This window comes from Aureobasidium melanogenum, assembly GCF_000721775.1.
Source record: "Aureobasidium melanogenum CBS 110374 unplaced genomic scaffold scaffold_24, whole genome shotgun sequence".
NCBI lineage: Eukaryota > Fungi > Ascomycota > Dothideomycetes > Dothideales > Saccotheciaceae > Aureobasidium > Aureobasidium melanogenum.
The window spans coordinates 425035-446730 of NW_024470076.1; the positions used below are offsets into that span (position 1 = coordinate 425035).

The 21696-nt window shown below is 50.4% G+C and overlaps 10 protein-coding genes across 10 annotated transcripts; 7 read left to right on the forward strand and 3 right to left on the reverse strand.

The window, feature by feature from the left end:
• Positions 1 to 570: 570 nt before the first annotated feature.
• On the forward strand, positions 571 to 1359 carry M437DRAFT_69006 (MADS box transcription factor Mcm1; the record flags this gene model as incomplete). Its single annotated transcript, XM_041025207.1, has 3 exons — positions 571 to 813; positions 901 to 1035; positions 1093 to 1359. The coding sequence occupies 3 exons, from the start codon at positions 571 to 573 to the stop codon at positions 1357 to 1359; spliced, it is 645 nt and encodes a 214-aa protein (XP_040876713.1).
• An 879-nt stretch (positions 1360 to 2238) lies between these two features.
• M437DRAFT_56629 (uncharacterized protein) lies at positions 2239 to 3669 on the reverse strand (the record flags this gene model as incomplete). Its single annotated transcript, XM_041023084.1, has 1 exon — positions 2239 to 3669. A coding segment is annotated over one exon (1431 nt), but the record flags the coding sequence as incomplete, so codon positions are not given.
• Positions 3670 to 4174: 505 nt separating this feature from the next.
• M437DRAFT_56244 (putative ATP synthase subunit E) lies at positions 4175 to 4982 on the forward strand (the record flags this gene model as incomplete). Its single annotated transcript, XM_041023015.1, has 3 exons — positions 4175 to 4207; positions 4268 to 4779; positions 4832 to 4982. The coding sequence occupies 3 exons, from the start codon at positions 4175 to 4177 to the stop codon at positions 4980 to 4982; spliced, it is 696 nt and encodes a 231-aa protein (XP_040876715.1).
• Positions 4983 to 6327: 1345 nt separating this feature from the next.
• Positions 6328 to 6651, reverse strand: M437DRAFT_13466 (uncharacterized protein; the record flags this gene model as incomplete). Its single annotated transcript, XM_041018713.1, has 1 exon — positions 6328 to 6651. A coding segment is annotated over one exon (324 nt), but the record flags the coding sequence as incomplete, so codon positions are not given.
• Positions 6652 to 8366: 1715 nt separating this feature from the next.
• On the forward strand, positions 8367 to 10301 carry M437DRAFT_56504 (uncharacterized protein; the record flags this gene model as incomplete). Its single annotated transcript, XM_041023061.1, has 1 exon — positions 8367 to 10301. One exon carries the CDS (start codon positions 8367 to 8369, stop codon positions 10299 to 10301), a length of 1935 nt encoding a protein of 644 aa, XP_040876717.1.
• Positions 10302 to 10758: 457 nt separating this feature from the next.
• Positions 10759 to 12518, forward strand: M437DRAFT_56424 (carboxylesterase; the record flags this gene model as incomplete). Its single annotated transcript, XM_041023051.1, has 3 exons — positions 10759 to 11137; positions 11274 to 12214; positions 12264 to 12518. 3 exons carry the CDS (start codon positions 10759 to 10761, stop codon positions 12516 to 12518), a joined length of 1575 nt encoding a protein of 524 aa, XP_040876718.1.
• Positions 12519 to 12587: 69 nt separating this feature from the next.
• Positions 12588 to 13520, reverse strand: M437DRAFT_56241 (inositol monophosphatase; the record flags this gene model as incomplete). The annotated part of the gene is made up of 2 exons (XM_041023014.1): positions 12588 to 13266; positions 13321 to 13520. The coding sequence occupies 2 exons, from the start codon at positions 13518 to 13520 to the stop codon at positions 12588 to 12590; spliced, it is 879 nt and encodes a 292-aa protein (XP_040876719.1).
• Positions 13521 to 13792: 272 nt separating this feature from the next.
• On the forward strand, positions 13793 to 15741 carry M437DRAFT_56582 (actin-like ATPase domain-containing protein; the record flags this gene model as incomplete). The annotated part of the gene is made up of 2 exons (XM_041023076.1): positions 13793 to 13822; positions 13885 to 15741. The coding sequence occupies 2 exons, from the start codon at positions 13793 to 13795 to the stop codon at positions 15739 to 15741; spliced, it is 1887 nt and encodes a 628-aa protein (XP_040876720.1).
• Positions 15742 to 17539: 1798 nt separating this feature from the next.
• On the forward strand, positions 17540 to 19373 carry M437DRAFT_56721 (uncharacterized protein; the record flags this gene model as incomplete). Its single annotated transcript, XM_041023102.1, has 5 exons — positions 17540 to 17679; positions 17731 to 17829; positions 17886 to 17953; positions 18006 to 18373; positions 18423 to 19373. 5 exons carry the CDS (start codon positions 17540 to 17542, stop codon positions 19371 to 19373), a joined length of 1626 nt encoding a protein of 541 aa, XP_040876721.1.
• Positions 19374 to 19721: 348 nt separating this feature from the next.
• Positions 19722 to 20468, forward strand: M437DRAFT_56507 (PRTase-like protein; the record flags this gene model as incomplete). The annotated part of the gene is made up of 3 exons (XM_041023062.1): positions 19722 to 19754; positions 19831 to 20360; positions 20417 to 20468. The coding sequence occupies 3 exons, from the start codon at positions 19722 to 19724 to the stop codon at positions 20466 to 20468; spliced, it is 615 nt and encodes a 204-aa protein (XP_040876722.1).
• Between the last annotated feature and the right edge of the window lie 1228 nt (positions 20469 to 21696).

Here is a 21696-nt window from a genome sequence, read left to right on the forward strand (position 1 = left end):
GAGACAGGATGTTGTATTGAGAAGTCTATATACACAAGACGGCTCTGAGCAGGTTGCTAGAGTAAGTAGACACAAGATTATCTATCATTGTTTGTAATCTGACAGAGCAATGTCGAACATTCAGTCGCGCGCAAATGCACTCGGCATTATTCATTACACTCTTGTTTTGATGGTGGTATGCAGTGTACCGGTTTCCGTTGATGTGGCGTCTAAAGTGTTGCACTGGGTTTGTCGCCACAGTCGGCTTTTAGTTGAGAGAAAATAAGTCCTTAAGGATGAGAATGTTCTGGTCGCAGTCTCTGAATGAACCTTATGAAGATCAGTAAGGACTGTCAAGGGTAAACTGCACGCGGCCAGCCTTCGAGAAACACGTTTGCGTGAGCCGAATTACGGTGGTTTGGAAGAATGCAGATGACGACGCTCGGACCGCACACGGCGAAGTGAGTCCGACTAGGGCACTCATACTTCGAGAGGCAGGAGCGCTCCCTGGGTCTAACCCTTCTCATACATCCACTTGAGTATCCATCAATCACACCCAAAATCCGTCTCTCCCCGCATCGCTCGATACAAATGGCAGACCAAATTACAGATCCCCAGGAAGGTCAGTCCCCTTCTGGTCATGACGACAGCATTGCGCCCGAACAGAGAGGCATCAAGAGACAGCGCACCTCCAACGCTGCGCCCGCCGACGACGATGACGACGACGACGACAAGCCTGGCCGCGAGAGAAGAAAGATCGAAATCAAGTTCATCCAAGACAAGTCGCGTCGTCACATCACTTTCTCCAAGAGAAAGGCTGGTATCATGAAGAAGGTTCGTCGTCGCCCAGTCCTCGCACGCGACGCGACGTGTCGCACCACTTCGTCCCAACTTGGGCCTTACTGACAAGCTCCAATCCAGGCCTACGAATTGTCTGTCCTCACTGGTACTCAAGTCCTTCTTCTTGTTGTGTCAGAGACTGGTCTCGTCTACACCTTCACTACCCCCAAGCTCCAGCCTCTGGTGACCAAGGCCGAGGGCAAGAACTTGATCCAGGTATGCATATACCAACAATAACATGTTGGTCGCCTTCCTCACTAACCCTCTTGTCAGGCATGCCTCAACGCTCCCGAACCCGCCGATTCGAACGGTGTCGACGGTGAATCGACTGTCGACTCTCCGGAGGACACACACGCCAACGTCCCTGCCCCAGCTGCCGGCATGCAACCTCGTGCCGCTGGCATGCCCCCCAACCAATACGCAATGACACCCGATCAGCAGCAAGCTCTGCACTACCAAGCATATCTCCAGCAACAACAGACTGGTGCCTACCCCATGTCTGGCGCACCCATTCCTGGTCGTCACCCCGGACACCAATAGAGGGGACGGTCGAGAGACTATACACAAATCGTCAACTCTCTTATCATTGCTCCGACATAATGACACGTGCGACGCGGGAACCGAAGAGTGATTTTATTGGTGCCATGGGTTGATGAAACGAACTGCCATGCTCGGAGAGCTGGTTGGGCGAGGCGAACTGCGGCGTAGCATCGGGCTGGTTTTCTTTGGTTTCTGTTTTATCCCCATTTCCTTTCTCCTTCGCTTCATGCCTTGCTCCAAGGCTTCCATCTTAGTCTTTGCAAGAAAAAGGCACCAATGGTGTCGTTTTCCCTCTACACGGCTGACCCATGTTTTACTTTGCTTTTCATTTCACCAAAAATCAAGAGACAGGTCAGGTCGCCCTTTCAGTCAGCTTATGGGTCGTGTATTATATCCAAAACCAGAATCAAGGACTTTATCGTTGCTATTCGACTTGTTTGAGCATGTCACAGAAGATGTGAAAGGCGACAGTCTCTTGAGTTCTATATCCCGAGAGACACCAGGCACACCCTGCCTATGCAAGATATGCATGCATGTAGAGATGCAACGCTCAATAACATGTGAAACAGAGTGGCATTTGCTCAGAGACATGTTCTTGGCTGTCTTCAGCTGCGTCTCGGATCTTAGAGCATTTGTGTCTTTGACAATTCAGACATTACCCTACAACGATACAAGAAGAGGTCCCAAAGATATATTGTACTTATCCTGATCTTCCTCATCATCCTTTCAACCTCTCACCACATGGTTTACTAACCTGAAAAGGACTGTGTAGCTACATGTATCCACGCTTAAGCACATAGGAACGACGATCAAGAAAATTGAAAACCAACACATTATGGTGTACATCAAATCCTTCGTAAAGAACACTATTGAGATCATCTATGAAGCATGCCGACTGTCGACATGATTATCTTCGTCTCGCTCCTGCCCTCTCCAGCGCGTACGCCACCAATCCACAAGCTGCTTGGATATGCTTTCGTGTCTATACGCCGCTACATCGAGTTTGAGCGGCTCGGAGCGACTTCTGAAATGCGCGTGGTTCGGAGGGTCGGTTATAGACCTCGACATTTTGGGAGGCGGCGGCCGTCGTCGATTGTCGAGTAACGGAGCCGCCTCTGGATTTGAGCCTAAAGATTCACGGCGAGGCACAGTGCCGTAATAACGTTCCTCATCGCCCAACTCATCCCAGATATCTTCTACTTCACGAGCGTTGCTACCTCGTCTGCGTTGCTGGCCAATCAGCAAGGCAGAGTCCCGTAACGTGTGCCTTCGCATCAAGGGTGCCGTCTCTGAAGAGCGTCGGCCATCGTCTTCGTGTTCATGTTCATCAACGAAACCCATGCCAGGTGCCAAAGCAGAGTGAGGAATCTCGCCTCCTGCGGGTACTGCGGCCGCATCTTCTTCGCTAAGCCGCCAGCTGAGTGCCAGCACACCTGCCAACAAAACAACCGTCCCCAGAGCTATGAGACCAGCATACAGTGGCGATAGTTGGTCAGCTTGGCGGAAGTAAATGAGACCGTCGAGGATTGCGATGATGTTGTAGACGCAAAAGACGAAAGGATACAGAATACTTGTGCTGACCAGCTTTAAACCAAGGTGGAGGTAGTAGAGCTGGGTAAGAGCGAAGAGAAGAAAGAGCAGCAACAGAAGCCAAGACTGATATCGATCGAACTGGTTTTTGTGATCGACGATAGTACGCACGAGTAGCTCTACAGCGCTTTTGGCCAGAAGTAAAGCATGGGCAGACAAAACGCCGGACACAAGGCCATATGCCATACCACGCAACAACCTGAAGCGTGGTCTCTGTATTTGTTGGGCGGTCATGAAGAAAGAGGTAGTAGAATCGGCAAGCAAGATGGCAAGGACCAGAACCAGCGTCAGGGTCATCCAGACAACAAAGTTAGGAAAGACCAGCAGCTTCAATAGTTGATCGAGCGAATGGGATGGTTCGGGGAGAGCGGAGAAGCGGGAAATCAGAACAGCGCCAGCAGCGACAAGAAGGGTGCCTAGAGCGGTACGACGGGTGAAGGGTTCGTGGAGGAGTAGTGTAGCCATGAGGGCATTGAAGACCAGACCCGAGGCTTGTAGGGTACTGAGCAAAGGTAGAGGTAGAGTTGTGATCTGGATCGAGGAGCCGACGATGTTGCTGAGGAGGAAGAGCAACATGCCGAGTTGCCATCGTCGGCGGCGGTATGGGGCGCGGCGGGGGAGGTGTTGGTCCTTTTCATCCTCGAGCATGTGTGACTTGCGCTGCAAGGTAAGACCGACGGACTGGACGCATGTCGATATGAGGCCAACGACGATTCCCAGCTAGACAAGCGGGTCAGGCAGGTGGTAGGAGTGACAGATGGTTGGACGCGACTTACGCCAAGAGTGGCACTGGGAGACAGCGAGGACATGGTTGTTGACGGGAGAGAAGCAGTCGTAGTCCGGGGAAACGAGGAGTGGTGTATTAGCAAGACGGTCGCAGCGACATGGTGGTGCGAGGGATGTGGCAGCAGAGAGACTCGACCGAGGGGCTCGCTGTTTTGATTGTTGATGCTGTCGTCTGGCGGTGACTAGTCAGAGCAGAGTGATGCGACATGGGGCGTGTTTGGGCTCGTGGCTGCACAGCAGGCACAGGCACAGGCACAGGCACAGGCACAGGCGTTCCACTGGCCACTGGTGACTTTGGCTGATTGTGGAGAGACGGCGCCCGCTTCAACGTCACTCCAAGACGCTCCAGACGCCAATTCCCATCTACAGCCTCCCGTATCGCTGCTGTCCAACAAGTTTATCCCCTTCCTACACCACCCACACACACAATACCGCCGCCATGTCGCAAATCCACGCCATGTCCGACGACCAGGTAACTCGTCCCGTCCAATTGTCAAGCTGCGACGCCCTTCTGATGAGCTCGTCCAAACAGGTCGCCTCGGAGCTGCGCAAGATGACTGCCTTCATCCGTCAAGAAGCCCTGGAAAAGGCCCGCGAGATCCACCTCAAGGCCGACGAGGAGTTTGCCATTGAAAAGTCCCAGCTCGTCCGCAACGAGACCCAGTCCATCGACTCGCAGTACGACAAGAAGTTCAAGCAGGCCGCCATGTCCCAACAAATCACAAAGTCCACCCTCTCCAACAAGACAAGACTGCGCCTCTTGAGCGCCCGCCAGGAGCTGCTCGACGACCTCTTTGACCAGGCCAACAACAAGCTTGCCGACATCACCACCGATGCCGACAAGTACCAGGATATTCTCAAGAACCTTATTCTCGAGGGTCTCTACGCCCTGAACGAGTCCAAGATCACCCTCCGCTGCAGGTCAAAGGATGATGATGTTGTTCGCAAGGCTGCCGACGCTGCTCAGGCAGAGTACAAGGACAAGATGAGCGGTCGCGACCTTGAAATCTCCATTGACGAAAAGGACAAGCTGCCCGAAGAGACGTATGCTCGAGACCTGTATCTACCACCGAGATTGTTCACTAACTGTTCCCAGATCCGGTGGTGTCATTGTTGTCAACTCGACCGGCAGAATCGACATCAACAACACTTTCGAGGAGCGTCTTCGTCTGCTCCAGTCCGAGGCTCTTCCTAGCGTGCGAGCCACTCTTTTCGGCGAGAACAAGAACAGAAAGTTCAAGGATTAAATCTTCTCGTCTCATCGTCTACTACTAATCTCTGTCCAACCTCCTGTTTTGCATACTTAGGTATCCGGAGCCAGCGCAATCTGTAGATATCGCTTTTCTTTTGCTTTCTGTCTTGTACGCAATATACCTCATTACGTCTACTTGTGATCTCTCTTGTTCATTATCGTTACGCCTGCGCCAATAGGATCGTCTAGACAGCACCGCGGCTGCTGTCGATCCCATTTCCCATAACCATATCCTGTTCACGTCTCGCGACGAAGCTTCTAATCACATCGCTTGTGCCCTCAGCTGCTCCGAATATTCCCTTCTTGGGCTTCGGCCTTGTCCTTGCTGCGAACTCGAGCCTGTACGACAGCTTTTCAATCGCCGTTTTGCACTCAGTTCTTCGCATGTGCGTGGCTCCCGTGTCTCGGATGTTGAACGCTATCGATCGCAATTCTGCCACTAATCCATCTATGGCGGAATTGAAGTTACTTTCTTCATCCGACACCGGTAATCTTGATGTCGTCCTGTCTATGCTTACTGGACTATCGGTTTTGGCCGTCGCTTCGTTGCGGAATTCGAATTTCGAGAAACCGGCTCCAATAGCTACGTTTAGTGTGTCGAACCGAGCTGCCAACTTTTGGAAGTCGGTGTTGTCTCGAATCTTGAAAGCTCTGTTCTCGTGAAGGAACAGCGTCAAAGTCTTCATGGTCGCCAGGTCATCAAGATTGTCCTTGAGATATACGTTGGACTTCAGGAATGATGCCAACCCTATACGCCGCTTGAAATCATGTGATGCCGCCGTGTTTGAAGGAAGAGATCCAATCAGATGTTGTATCAAGATAGGATTTGGAATGTGTGCGCGAAGGCGCTGTCCAACGTGTTCGACCTTGAAGTACAGATTAGCACGAGCTTTTATGCAAACTCAAGACAGCGTATCGACATACTGTTGCAATTCGGACAGCGGGTGCAGCATCGGCTTCAAGCAAGTTCACAATGCAACTTTGGAGAGCTGTTCGGGCTTCCGTCTTCTCTTCTAGTTGCGGATCCACAAGAAGAAGCATCAAGGGTGTCAGCCAGCTCCTTCTTTCAGCAACATGCAATCTGTCATGACGGTCAGCTCAGCCTCCATCAGTACAGAAATGCCATGGCCATTTTACCTTGTCGCAAGTCTTGTCAAGAGTATACATGTCCAGTCAAGCCTTAGAGGAATTACCTCTACGTAAGGTCTTTGATGCGCAGGAGGTGGCTTCGACGACATGTCGGAGAACAGATCTGGCTCCAGATCCTCTCTACCTGCTCGCAAAAGAAACTGTTTGCGTAGATGGTCGGTCGAAAAAGAAGAGTTAGAAAACGAGTGTTCTAGAATGCTCACATAGGCGCTAGCCAAGCTACCTTCGAGGTCTTGAAGTAGCTCAGACAGGATCCATTGCACAATTCCGTCAGGTAGAGCAGATATGTGAGCCATATCTGCCACGAATCCGCTCTTGAACAACTCTTCCCGAGCTTTTGACTCTTGCAACGACCTTGTCCAGTCCTTCGGTAGAGCCATGTTGGGGAATGGCTTGGATAAATGTGTTCTTGAGTCGGCATGTCTGAAGAAAGGATATTGAACATTCTTTTCTAGGACGTCGTTGCGCTCAATCGCTCGCACGACACGCTCTCTTGTCTCATCGTCGCCGTCATCTACCTGCAGGTGGGAGGCAAATTCTTCAGCATTCATGTCAGACGCCTGCCTAAGCTCGTGTTCCTGACGTGCTGTCAAATCCATCTCTTGCCTGTATTCTTCCTCGTACTCTTGGATCTTTCGAATGGATTTGGCATCCTTGTTGTGAGAAGCGACCAAGGAAGCCATACTGAACTTGTACTTCTTTCGAGCAGGTTGGACCAGCTTTGATTTGGAAGTTGAGATCCTGTCGCGCCGAGTGGAGCTCCTCAGCTCACGTGCAGAGGTAGAAGGACGTGGTGGAGTCTCCGAAGATGTTGCGGGTGGGGTCATCTTCAAGCGCTTCCGTCGAATAAGTTCGTCAATGTCATCCAGGGGATCTGAATCGGCATCAATGCTATCGGAGTCCGAGTTTGTCACAGCCAGCATGCCGTCGCGAATAATGCGTTTGCTCGAAGATTGCGAGCTGATTGGGAGGCTCGAGAGAGATGATGAAGAGACAGAAGGATCCATGGTTGGCTGTTTTTTCGGGATTGTTGGTGGAGGTGAAGCAGGGCTAGGGCTGGGCTCGGGTGAAGTGAGAGGGCTCAGCTCTCGTGGAATGCGTGAGGTAGGTGCATGGTATAGAGGCGGACTAGAAGGTATTGGCGTAGGAATGGGATCGGCTATGCTTGTCTCTTTGCAAGAGAGGATTTTTGCGTTGCGAACCGTCGAAGAGACGGATCTGTCGGGCGGCAGGGAGAAACGAGACTTTGCACTATGCTGTTGCTGCTGTTGCTGCTGCACCTTGGTGGCTGCGGCAGTCGCGTTTTGGGGCTCTGACGCGCTCCTTCCCTCTCCAGCGATTATCCGCTTGACCTTTGGCTGGGCGAATGGCTTGAAGAAGTCGGTAATAATCCGTTCTGGTTTTGGGGCCATTGGATATTGATACTGTGAGCTGGCCACGCCGGACTATGCTCCATATGATATGGTCGAATAAGAAGGATAAGGCTACAATCGAGGGCCGCGTCGCGACTGCCAAATTGATCCGTGACGCGCCCCGAGCCGACGCTGGCACGATACCTTACAGAACACAGCCAGCTGCTTATGCGGCACCGCAGCTCTGTGGCAGATGGCAGTGAATGACCATGGCATATACGAGATCTACAAAGCTTGAAATAGACAAATGATCTGCGGTCAGTCACAGAGATTCGTATCTCAAGCTGTTAAGTGACTCTCAGTTTCTGGCCATGCGAATGATTCGATTGGTGTTGTATAAGAAAAGTATGGCGTTCTCTCGGAGGTCTTGGTGTTTCCAGGTTCATATTTGATTTCAATTCACTTTCCAAAACAAATTAGCTACTCATCAGCAACACCGATTTTTGTGACTGTACCGGTACATCGAGCTTCTATGGATCATGGAGGCCCCCAGTCGCAAATCTGGCCGCAGGAGGCAGCCTAGTAAGAAGTACACAGTCGACGCTTTCGAAGGGCTTGATATTGGTGATGGGATCCCATTGTCTGTTGAGACGCCGGATGACGACCAAGACGATGATTTTCACATGGATACTAATGCATCTCCTGAGCCACCGGACGATGATCTTTCCGCCGATGGTGCCGCCGAAGAAGATGAAGAAGAGTATCAGTCTCCTCACGACCTGGTTTCTGACGAAGAGTCAATTATTGGTGGCTTGGAAGCCGATGCCCCAACTATCACTCGTGGCTTCAAGAAGGTCAAGTTCGACGAAATCGCAAAGATGAAGGGCGACCCTAGGTACAATCCTCGTGGATTGCTGGAACCTGCTGCTCGTGGCTCAAAAGAGCTTCAGAGATTGTTCTTCTTCGGTCCTGCCAAAGACGACCAGATGCCCGCTCTCAAATCTCACTACAAATGGGGCGCCGAGCTAACAATTCCGAGTCATGAAGCAAACGCCGGTGGTTTTGGTGGCTTCACGACAAGTTACTATCATGGAGATGCAGCCATAAAGGCTGAGTCGCAAGACGGCTGGAACTGGTATGAGAAGGAAGGCGGCAGGCAAACCTTCAGGTCTCGTCAGCTGACCACTTTCTTGTCTTCTCAAGAGGCTCAGGTCTACATATCCCCGGCTGCACATCCGACCTGTCAGGTTCTCATGGGCCCGTATAAGCGCCAAACTCTCTTCAAGCTTAAACTACATGCAAGTCTCGATCTGAACGACCCCTGGATACCACAGGCACCATCTATTAATACACCGGCACTCGCACAAGACACAAAATCGCAAAGGAACGGATGGATGCTCAACATAGGCGAAAAGATACAACACCTAGAATGGGCACCTAACCTCTCAGGTTCTAGGCAATTCCTGGCTGTCACAACTTCGCCTTTGATAGGCTCCGATGCAGAAGAGCAGAATTTCAGCGCTCCTTATGCACCAGCCTTCGCACCACGACCACCATCAAAGTCGTCCATACAGATTTGGGAGTTTCGTGCCACTTCTCAGGGACGAATCGATGCTACATACGCCCCGGTTCTGCGGAAAGTCATTTGCTCTGAATGGGGAGATGTCAAGACATTCAGATGGTGCCCCATGCCTCGACATATTGTAGCCGAACAGGCATCAGAGCGATTAAACCTGGGTCTGTTGGCTGGCATCTGGGCAGATGGTGCCCTGAGAGTACTGAACGTCTTTGTTACAGCGAAGGATGCTGGAGAAACAGAGTACGAGCTGGTCAGTTCTGCAGCGTTTACTGCTCAGCCACCCAACACGATCTGCACATGCATGACATGGCTCAGCTCGACCAGCGTGATTGCTGGATGTGCCAATGGATGTATTGGTGTCTGGAATATTCCATCGTCGCTTCAGACCGCGTCAACAGCGGATCAGCAAAATTCTAACGCAGAGCCTATCATCTACTCTTCGATATCACAGACCTACATACTCAACGTGACAACATGCTACCCTTCACGACCCAATATCATGATCTCGTCTTCTATGTCAGGCCACATTCAAATGACGGACCTGATGGAGATGACCTCCAAAGCAACCATGGCTCCTGCCGCGACAGTGAGAGCTAGTCGCTCGCGTGTTGGAAGATCTGTTCTCGTGTGGCATGAGTTTGCCCAAGTAATTCTTACAGTCGACGACAACTTCACTCTCGTCGCGTTTCCCATCCGACGATTCTTCCGTCAGATCTCATTCACGCGCTACAAAAGCTCGGTGGCATGTCTTGCTCATAGCCCTGTGCATCCATTCGTTATGGCCGGATGCATTGGCGGCGAGGCCATCAGCAACAACCCTTTGCGTCGCGCTTATGAGAACAAGGTACCCATCTGGAATCAAACCTGGTTTACTCATGAATGGAGACAACGCAGCACTGAAGAGTCTACTGACATCGGCACCCCCAATGATGATGAACTCATGACAGACGTATCGAACGAGCCTGAAGATCATGCCACAAGCACAAAGAGCCAAGCAGATTCCACGCCGCAAGAGATCAGTCGAGTGCTGGAAGGATTCAAGTGCAAAGAGATAAAACTCTTCAACACCGAAGACGCATTCACTCATCGGGAGAACGGAGCAGTATACTCGACCGTGTACGATTTGAAGACATCAATCAAGTCCATGTCCTGGAATCCAAATCTCCATGTTGGCGGTTGGATCGCCGCGGGCATAGCTAACGGTCTCGTCAGAGTGGAGGATATTGCATCATAGAGAAACTGCGAGGTGAACGGCGTACTGGTTTCGTTTTAAGATACCCCTGTATACTAGATTTTAGGGCATTGCTGACTACATTATCCACTGTCCTTCAGTCAATGGCCATGACACCACATTATTTCACGAACATTCCTTCTGCATGTTCTCCACACGGTTTTTCGAGAAATTGAGCTGCACCAGACAGTCACAGGATCAAGTAAGTTGGGACAGGTACAAAAGGTAGTCTCGGCCCCAATTCATCCGACTTACGAACCTTCCTCCATCTTTACCCCATCTTTTCAATAGCCACCGAAGTTCACGCATCACTGTGATGGATCTGAAAAGAGGGGCTATTACTGCAGTTTGTCCGAATACCGAACAATCGCAAGTATATGTTACAATGGCCAATTCCATGAACCTTTGTTGGAAGAATTCTTAGGATATGATGGCACTACTACCGAGACCATGTCTCTCTATGATCATATTTTTGATTACATTTTGTGCTTGTGCACCGACTTTGGAGGCTCAGCTAGACTATGGAACCTTTGAAGGATCATACTCAGCAAGGTATAACCTGAGCTATTGGCAGAAGATACCGTTCGCTGCCCCTCCCGTTGGTCAAAATCGTTTCAGAGGACCGCAGCCACCAGTCCCTGTCAACAATGGCACTTACAATTCGACACAGCCCTTTGACATGTGCCCTCAGCGAACAGTCAATGGATCCGAAGATTGCTTGTATCTTGGACTATACTCGAGACCTTGGACTAAGGCACAGCCACTTCGCCCAGTCGTTGTGGTCTTTTATGGTGGAGGGTTCATACAAGGCAGTGCTTACTTCTCTGTGCCTCCACCAGGTGCGTACGTAATCCTCAGCAAGACATTCAAGGTCTCAGTTCACACAATGATGCATGACCATAAGGAGATAGTAGAGATAGCGTGTTTCTGCTGCAAATACATTCGTCGAAGCAGTACATGCTAACCTCTCTCTAGGCTACCCAGTGCTCAATGTCTCTAGTTCTAACGATCTCGTCTTCGTCTACCCCAACTACAGAGTCAACGCCTTTGGACTACTCCCAGGCAGAGAGATTGCTGCAGATCCGCTGTCTGATCTCAATCCAGGGCTCTTAGACCAACATGCCGCCCTGGAATGGACACACAAATACATTTCAGCCTTCGGAGGCGATCCCAAGAACGTCACGATCTGGGGTCAATCTGCTGGAGGCGGTAGCGTGGTAGCTCAAGTCATAGCTCAGAATGGAAGGATCAGCCCGCCTCTGTTCTCGAAAGCGTTGGCATCATCGCCTTTCTGGCCGAAGACTTACAAGTACAACGCACCTCAGGCCCAGGCTCTCTACGACGTTCTGGCTAACCTTACCGGTTGCTCTGGACCAGATTCACTGCAGTGTCTGAAAACAGTAGATGTGCAGACCATCCGAGATGCTTCACTGATCATCTCAGGAAGCCATACCGACAACACATCGTCTTATACATGGGCACCTGTTATTGACGGTACGTTCTTGACTCAGCCACTCTCTTCTGCCACTTCAAACAGTCATGTGAACATCGATTACGGATTCGGCATGTATAATCTGCATGAAGGCGAAAATTTCGTCCCTCCAGGTTTCGAAGATGGGGTAAACTCTGGCTCGCGATCGTTCAACTCATCGGTTCAATCTCTTGTCCAGTGGTTGAAGGGGTATCTACCAGGGCTGTCGGACCACGACAGATCGAGAGTACTGTCCTTGTATCCGGCGCAGGGGTCGGCAGAAGGGTTGCCTAACTACAATACTACCTATGTTCGGGCAGGTCTTATCTTCCGAGACACAGTTCTGGCTTGTCCTGCATACTGGATGGCAGGTGCTGCCCACAAGAAATCTTACCTTGGCGAGTACACCATTTCGCCAGCCAAACATGCTTCTGATACGATCTATGTGAGTTGATACCTGTCTGTCTAGAAAAATTTGCTCACACAGTCGGCAGTGGAACCAAGTCAACTCTATTCAGCAAACTGATCCTTTCACATACCAAGGTTATGCTGGAGCATTTGCTTCGTTCTTTGCAACGGGAGACCCTGACGCTCACAAATTGACGAACAAGAGTGTAGTTGGTGTGCCAGAGTTGCAGTCTGGACAGCAGTTTCTAGTCTTGCAGGATGGTTTTTCTGACGGGTCAATTGCGCAGCTGATTTTGCGGTGTGATTATTGGAGGAGCGTGGCACACAAGATTCCCATTTGAGTACTGAAATTGTCTTGGACTTTCTCGTCTGAAAGAATGTCACATTGTAGCCAAGAAAATGAAGTGAGCTCAGATGCCGACTTTCAGGTCTCCTGCAACATGACTCCAGAGCTCTTCGATGAAAGCATTTTGACGCTCGCCTTTCCTTACTGCCAGATATCGTCTTTCGTCGACTCTTGGCTGCCAGTTGCCTTTGTTTGCGTCAACGATTTGGCCTCCAGCTTCTTCCAGGATGATCCAGCCAGCACACACGTCCCAAGCCCAGCATCCTGCTTCCCAATAGGCATCTAGGTGGCCAGCAGCAACACCACACAGATTCAGAGCAGCCGAACCAAATGAGCGGATACCATGCACCATAGCACCGCCTTCTTCTGGACTAGCGCACAAATTACGGAAAGTCTTTACCTTAACATCGTAGTCGTGGCCTGCTCTATCGCTCCCCCATTCCACGGCTAGAAGAGCTTTGTCAAGAGCAAGAGGTTCCGGCTCCTTCAAAGGTAGTTGTACGTGATTGTGGAAAGGATCAGACAGGAAGGAGCCCTTGCCCTTGATGGCGGAGAACAAGGTTTGGGTGAAGGGGTTGTAGACAACACCGACAACAGGCTTGCGATCAATGGCGAGTCCCAGGGAGATACTGACATATGGATACCTGTGGACTAGATTGGTGGTTCCATCCACAGGATCACAAATCAGAGTCGGGCGATCAGTCAGAAGGTCGCCAGGTTTGTATGTTTCCTCTCCCATGAAACTGAGAGAGTGTGTTAGAAACTGAGCATAGAATCATGGTGACATTGGCGCGCACTCGAAGTGGGGATATCTCTCGTGTACAAGTCTGGTAATGAGACTTTCAGTGTTTTGATCAATTTCGGTGACCAAATCAACAGAATTCTTCTTCTCACCTGCGGCCGCGGTAGTGGGACGCGCAGTGGTGATGATCTTGGCTGCTTGCTTTGCAACATCGACCAGATAGTCGTGCACCTCTTGAAGATTGATGTCTGACATGGTGGTGCCTGGAGTGATTAGAGAACTATGTTACAAGTAGAAGGAAGCGTTCAGGAAGAACAGCTGGAGAAGAAAGAGCATAACATGGCTTGCATAGACATGACGAAGGGCGGAGCAGAGCAAGGGTCTAGGTGGACATAGCGGGTTTAAAGAGGTAGGTGGGTAGTCGCGCACGGACGTCTCGCTGCTGTCACGCTCGCTCGCAAGCGCGACAAGCAAACACGTCCGACTCGGGCAGCTCCCTGAACTTTCAGCCACTGCCAATTGCACCAATGGCGCCTTTCAAAGATGAGCAGATCCTAGTGAGTCTAGTCCGCGCTAATTGTATATCAATTCACTCGCTCACCTCTTGTGCGCTCGCCAGATCATCGCGCCCGGCTCGCGAACAACTCTTGCGCAGCTTGGCCTTCCCGAATCTTTGACCCCAGCGCGTTTCCGAGTGCGCTCATGCATGTTTCCTGCTGAGAAGCCTGGCGAATTCGAACCAAACAAGGTCCGCCGAAAAGACGTCCCTCCAGCAGATGGCGACAGCGAGCCTGAGTACGAAGAGGACGTCCTGTCCGAGCAGGGCGCCATCTGGCCAATCCAACAAGGCCGAATTGTCGACTGGGACTGCTTCTTCGCCTTGATCGACAACGTCTATCGCAACATCAATCCTCCCTTCCACACTGCCATCCTTCTCATTGCTCAGCCGATATGGACTCCCAAGGAGCACGAGAAGATCGCTCAATTCATTTTCGAAAAACTGAAACCTCCAGCCTTTGGTTTGATGGACGCTGCTTCGGCCACACTGTACGCCTACGGTGTACCAACTGCCACCATCGTCGATGTGGGCTACGAAAAGGCTGACGTTACTGCCATCTACGATTACCTGACCCACGACACGGGTCGTGCCTTGAGCGTGCCTGACTGTGGTGGAGAAGCCCTGACAGAGCGTCTCTTCCAACTTCTTTCTGCGCGGGGCTTCTCCAAAGAGGTTTGTGAGCAGTTGAAGAAGAGTCCCATCTGTGAGATTCTTGACGGTGACCTACCTACCGAAACTGCCGCAGCACCTTCTGATCAACCATCTAACCCTGCCGCCGCTGCCAGCACTGGCGCAGAAGGCTCCGGTCCTGACCAGCGAACGACAACTGCCGCTCTTGGTGAGACACCTCTAGGTCCGGGTCCTGGCACTCAAGTCGGCAGCGAGCAGAAGGACGGTGAGGACAACGAGGGCGTGCTTGATATAGCCAGCATTGTCACTGGCGGAAACATGAACGAATTCTTGGAACGTAAAGAGAAGGAGAAGGCTGAAAGGCTAGCCGCAAAGAAAAAAGGTACAGAAACTGGCCCGGTTGGCGCGAAGCCTGCTAGGCTTCCTAACTCGAAGAGAGTCAAAAACACCTTCATATATGAGGACCACGTTTTGCGTGATGCCATGAAGCAACAAAACTTCAGCGACAAGCAAATCGCAGACATGCAGGCTGCTGTCGATGTTGGTCCTGCAAAGAAGAACGACGTGGACGCGGGTGACGCAGATCGCCCAACAACCGATAGTACCCACGATGAGCAACAATCACACGGAGGAGCAATCCGCCGCGAAGCCGAGGTTGGTATTGAACGATTCCAAGCTGCCAGCGGTGGTGTGCTCGATAGACTGGCCGATGTCATCTATCGCACTGTTTCCTCGGTGGAGGAAGTAGGCAAGAGAAGCGAATTGTGGGATTCTCTTATCATTGTTGGTAATGGATCAAAGGTTCGCGGGTTCAAGGAAGCTCTCTTGAACACGCTACAAACCAAGTACCTGATCTCCCCATCTTCGGCTACCATCTTCACATCAGAGCTCCCATCCAACCTTTCGACGCCAATGGCAACCGGTGCCAACACTCCCCAGCCTTCAATACCCCCACACTTGAGCTCTGGAGTCAACCCTCTGTTGTATGCTGCGACTACGGCACAGAACCCCCAGTTGAATCCCATGAACGGTGGCATGCCCGGTGCACACATGCCTCACAGCTTGCACACTTCACATGCGCAATCCCCTACGAGCGTGAAACTTGCCAAGATGCCCGAGTACTTCCCCGAATGGAAAGACGCGGGCTACGAAGAAGCAGTGTTCCTTGGAGCTCAGGTGGCTGCCAAGGTTCTCTTCATGGTAGATCAAGGGTTGAGCAAGGGATATATGACGAGGACAGATTACAACGAACAGGGACCTCAGGGAATTCACGATTGTAGCATGTAACGAGACTTGTAAAAGGATGCTTCGAGCGGGGGACAAGGCGTTAAAGGGCCAGACAAGTCTAGCATGTTGCTCAATTGAAAATTGATGAATACAAGACAATCTCTCGCTTCGTGGAATTATGACCCGGTTTAATAAATGCTTCGGTCATCGTAAGAAGTGTTGGCAGTGTACAAAGATCAAGACCCAAGTTAGGGGCTTGCGCATTGAATCTAGCATTCACCAAGCAGCCAGAGACCCTGATCAATGGTGAGTTTCTACCTATCGAGCAATTCCGTCAAACGAAAAAGTCTTTGGTGATTCTTTTGGTCTCTCAGAGAGCTTGTGCCGAGCGCATGGAAAAGCTTGCCCATTCAAGGTCAGGCGGGTGAGTACCCTTTCCTTCACAACCAGAAGTCCACTCTTGTTGAGAAGCTCGTGATTGTAGAGTAGATAGCCATGATCAAACGAGCATTCAGGGTCCGACGCGTTGAACAGGACTCCCCTGCGCTTAGAAGTCGCATTTCTGCCCGTATTACGCCGAGGCATTACCCCACTGGTAAACTCATGTGCTGCGGGTTTTGTCTGGTGAATGACTCGGGTGAATTCATGCGCCATAGTTGAATTGTCACCGGAGCCAGGTGTAGGCGCAATGCTGCTAGTACGATGGACACTGTCTGAGTTATGGTCAAGGTAGAGGCGTATGGCGGAAGGAAGGGTGTATCCGTCCGTCGGGTGGTGGCTGTTGAGCTTTGTGGCTCTTATTCAACAAGCTGGTGGGACTATTATTTCCAGGATCTGCGAAGTGGATCGTGCACAGGTTTTAACCATCCTGCGCGGGAAGCCACAGGGGAAGACGGACCCGAGACGAGCTTTTGAATAGCAGCTAACCATTCATCGCTTTGGCGTCTTCAAGTTTGCGGTTCTTCCTCTCTGTTTCTCCTTCTCTTTCCTCTTCTTTCCTTTCTTTTCTTTCCCACTTGTCTGCCGAGACTGTCTTAGCAGTTTAGCCGACTGAATCCTACAGTACAGAATACCGCATTCCGCTGGCAGGTGCGCATCCATTCTCTTGCCCATCGTGATCCGGATACAAGCAGGAGACACGGAGTACCTCGAGGCCGTACTCGGACGCGTCACCTGGAGCAGCTCGGTCGCTGTCTGAAGAGATTGCGTTTGCCGCCATCGAACCTTTAGACTCGTTGTCGATCTATTGTAAGACGGCAAATTCGAGCTAGGGAGGAACTATCGTGTTGCACCGTGTGAACCCCACGCCCACCCTCTTCGACTTCGTCCATTGTTCTAGAACAGAAGTCGGCTCGCCGAGGGCCGTCGAAAAACGTTTCGACGTTAGCATCTTCTCGGTCCTTGGTCCTTGATTTCCCATCATCTCAGACCTCCCTGCACTGTCCCTTTGCGTTTCATCGCGCAACAGTCGCAACTCCCGACACCTTCGACCACGACGCCGCTTCCCATTGCTGTATCAAAGAGACGGATTTAGATCAGAAAACATAGCTTTTCCTGGACCGACTGCACACATTATCCATCCCCTTGACGCTGAGCCACTTGCGACCCGCCACACGACTTGTGCTCGTCAATCCAACGACCCTCTGCTGCCGCGCATCTTGACATGACGACTGTTGAGCAGCCGGCTCGCCATATCCATTTCAGCTCAAACTACTCGACTCAATCCTCAACCCTGCCGGTCCCCGTCCTCACAACCAGCGCTCCAGACTCGGACGCTTCTCCTGACCCAATGGATACAAGTTCCGACAACGCCGCCAGGGATTCTCAGAATGCCAGTCCCAGGGGCGACAAGCAGACCATGCAATCTGCCAACTCTGTGGACCAAGACAGTCAATCCAACCTGCGAAATGGAACCGTCGGTCAACACGCAGTCGGCGCTGCCGCAGCGGCTCAACAGCCCAAAGCCATCAGTGCAGCTTTCATCCATAAACTATACAGGTACTGCTCTTACCCTTCGCTGAAGGCCTGCAATGGCTGACTCTTCTGCAGCATGCTCGAAGACCAGAGTATACAGCATTTGATTTCGTGGTCCAGCACAAACGAAAGCTTTGTCATGTCACCTTCAACTGAATTTTCCAAAGTACTAGCGTAAGCAACATTTTCCAGTGCACCAGGCTTCTAACAATATGCTGAATTCTTGTCAGGTCATACTTCAAGCATACAAACATTTCCTCATTCGTCCGTCAATTAAACATGTACGGATTTCATAAAGGTAACAATTCTGGCTTTGATCGGCCAGCACGAGCTAACGCCGAACTTAACAGTCAGCGACGTTTTTCATACAGGATCTCCCGATTCACCTCTATGGGAGTTCAAACATGGCGCCAATAATTTCAGAAGGGGCGATCTGAACGGCCTGAGGGACATCAAACGCCGAGCTTCAAGGCATACTTTAATACATCGTGATTCATTCTCGAATGCGACACCCAAAATGACGCTTCAGCCACCGCCGCCACCTCCTCCTGGCGCACCAATGGAGCCTCCAATGCCGGATCCTGTCGAGGCTCGGCTTAGCATGCTGGAGTTCAACCTCCAGGACGTGTACGCGAGGTTGGCAAGATCAGAAGATGCATATGCCAATCTCAGCGCCAAATGCCAGGTGTTGTCCGAGGGATTGGCAAGATGTCATTACGTGAGTCTTGTGCAAGCAATATGTCTATCAGTCACTGACGCCAAACTAGTGGAGCGGAGAGCTGTCTTCTCAGCTGCTGGGAATGGTACCTGATCCGGAGAATGCCATTCACAGAGATGTGTCCGCCTTACGCGCCGAGATCAACAGGAACGCGGATATTCTAAGGTCACACGAAGTGCCTCACGAGAACTTGCAGCCAACTCGTCCCCCGTACATGACTGCTCCTTCTTACGATCATGGCGCTCCTGTTTCCCCCCGTCAGCAAGCAATGGATGCTTCTCGCAGACCCTCGTTGCAACCGACTTCTCGCACTTCTTCCTTCAGAGCACCCATGCCACCCCATATGACAGCATCACCTCATAGATTTGGTTCCCTCAGTGGCCCCTCTGGTCCACCATCGCCTTCGTCTAGGCAGCCTGCACCACCGCCACCTCCGCCGCCAACTTATTCCACGCTTCCACCTCCACCGGCACCAGCGCCTGCAGGCCAGCCATCCTTGCAGCATCGCCCAGCATCTCCTCCCATGAACCTTTCCCGACGCCATACTTCTGCCGACATTAGACTACAAGGATGGAACGGTCCGCCTCATGCAATTCCTCCACCGCCTCCGCCACCTGCGCACGGAACCTCACCTTACTCGACAGGAGGGCAGAGCTCTGCAGCATGGCCCACGTCTCCTTTCCGCCAGGCCAACAATGAAGGTCAGCAGATCAGGGATACTCTGGCGCAATACGAGCTGCCACGCGCGACATCTAGACTCGGCTCCCGACAGACTACACCTCCCGAGCCCCCATCGTACGCCAACAACAGTAGCGAAGCCGGATGGCAACTCCCTGGGCCAAAGTTCTCGTTCAAAGGTGTTGAGGCTTCAGCGCCCGGGACTCGCCGAAGTAGTATGGCTAGCAATGTGCACTCCCTACTCAACCCCACAGCGGATTCGAATCATGAGCGAGATGCAGAAGACGGGCCCGAAGACAGAAAGCGCAAGAGACTAGGATAGAAGATTTATTTGGAGCAATCCACGATTATTATGCATAGCGTGCTAGAAAAATTAAGCATAGAAATTGAACATTTTCCACGCAAATGTAACGTCAAGAGGCCTAAACGAGACAAGCATGTGTAAGAAAATAGGACCGAGTCAGTGAGTGGTCCTTTACGTTCGGGGCCGGCCGCAGAGTCCCAGAGTTTGAAGTTTGCGGGCCTGGCCTCGGCGAGCAGCAGATGGTCTTGGTCGCGGAAAAATAAAAATTATTGTTGGAGCAACTGTCACATCCTCGTACTTTGCTGATTGTCGCATATTCCTACATTTCCTTGCATCGTAATCGCATACGCGCAATTGACATCCAATATGGTGCAAAAAGTCTATGTCACGTACAACGATGTATGAAAGCTCGAGTCACGCATGCCAGACGAGCTGGTAGTTGGAGCATGTGGACGCTTTGCTGACCAGTAGGCAGGTACACAAGCTCTGCCAGAACTCGGCTGAGCGCATTCTGAACGACTGCAAGCCCAACCTCATCATCGCCATCGGTGGCGGTGGTTATGTGCCTGCCCGTATCCTGCGTTCCTTCCTCAAGAAGCCCGGCAACCCCAACATCCCCATCCAGGCCATCGGTCTCTCCCTGTACGAGACACTAGGCACCGAGACTCCCGAAGAGGTTCCCGGCACAAAGGTCACCCGCACACAATGGCTGGATCTGTCTTCGCTCGAGATGGCCAACCTGATCGGCAAGAACATTCTCATCGTTGACGAGGTCGACGACACACGCACAACCCTCGAGTACGCCGTGCGCGAGCTGCAGAAGGATGTCGACATTGCTACTGAGAAGCTCGGTCGCACCGCCGAGAAGACCAACTTCTCCATCTTCGTTCTGCACAACAAGGACAAGCCCAAGAGAGGCACTCTTCCTGAGGCAGTCATCAAGGACCGCTACGTCGCTGCCGTCACTCTTCCCGACTACTGGATCTGCTATCCTTGGGAAGCTCAGTACGTCTCGTGTTTTTGCTTTGCTTTCTATATCGTAGCTAACCACTCATTCACAGGGACATTGACGAGCACGATCGCAACGCTGCCGAGCAGAACAAGCAACAATAGACCTTCACGAACAATCCGGCGGATGGGGTAAAATAATACGGCGTTTTAGGGTAGAGCCTGTCGAGTTCATGAATCCAAAATATACAATCTCGAAATTTCCAAAGATTTGCATCAGCAGAGTGGACGATACATGGAATCGGTAGAATATCGGCTCTATTCCATTCCATTCCACTACTTCTAGCTAAGATTCCATTCCATGTTAATTATCTAGTAGAATGATGCTAATTCTAATATCGTCGTCGCTATTACTATTACCCTATCCTTCTATAAAGTTACCCTACTCTTCTAAGAGGTCGTCCTATCCTTCTATATAATCCTCCTATATTTCGTTAATAGGTAGATCTACCTTCTTAAAACGAAGGTTCTTCTACTAGTTCTTTAGGCACTCGATATACCTAAGATTAGTAGTAGAGAGTCTTACTTAATCCTATAATAGTATCCTTCTATAATTACTAAATACCCTTTCTAACTTAGTAGATATTAGATTAATTAAGAGAATATTAATAGCTATCTAAGTAAGATTTAGGTAGTTAAGCTACTATATTAGTTTAAGCTACTACTATATAGTGTTATTAATAAGTACTATAGGACTCTTAATAAAGTAGATATATTCCTTAGGTATATTAGCTAAGCTTATATGCTATAGAGAAGCCTATTACTTAGCTAGCTTATTTATTTCCTCCTCTTTTAATCGTAGTATTATTCTAATTAGCTTTATCTTATTTTTATACTTTATATTCTATAAAGCATGTATAGTAGTAATAGCTAGTACTCGCTATAATAGAAGCTAATATTTTATAAGATAGGCTTTATAATATATTAGATAGAGAAGGAGCGTAGTAGCATAGGTAGGAGTATAATCGTTAATAGCTTACTACTTATTAAGAGCAAAACGGCTAGTCTAGATAGTAGAAGTAAGGACTAGATTAGACAAAGTATAATAGACTAAGTTCTACTTATAATACTAGCGTAGAAAGTCTATTAATATAAGTACCTATTATATATAAGCTAGTATTCTTAGGTATTAGATTTTAGCTATAAATAGGTAGGCATTTAACTAGATCTATAGTTTAAGTAAATATAGACTTACTTAATTAAGGGTAGTATTATTACCTTCGTATAGCTTAGTTACCTCTTATAGTAGTTCTATAAAGTCGATAAGCGCTTTAAGAAACTACTAATAACGTCGCTAAAGAATAGTATTCTCTATATGCTTATAAGTATACTA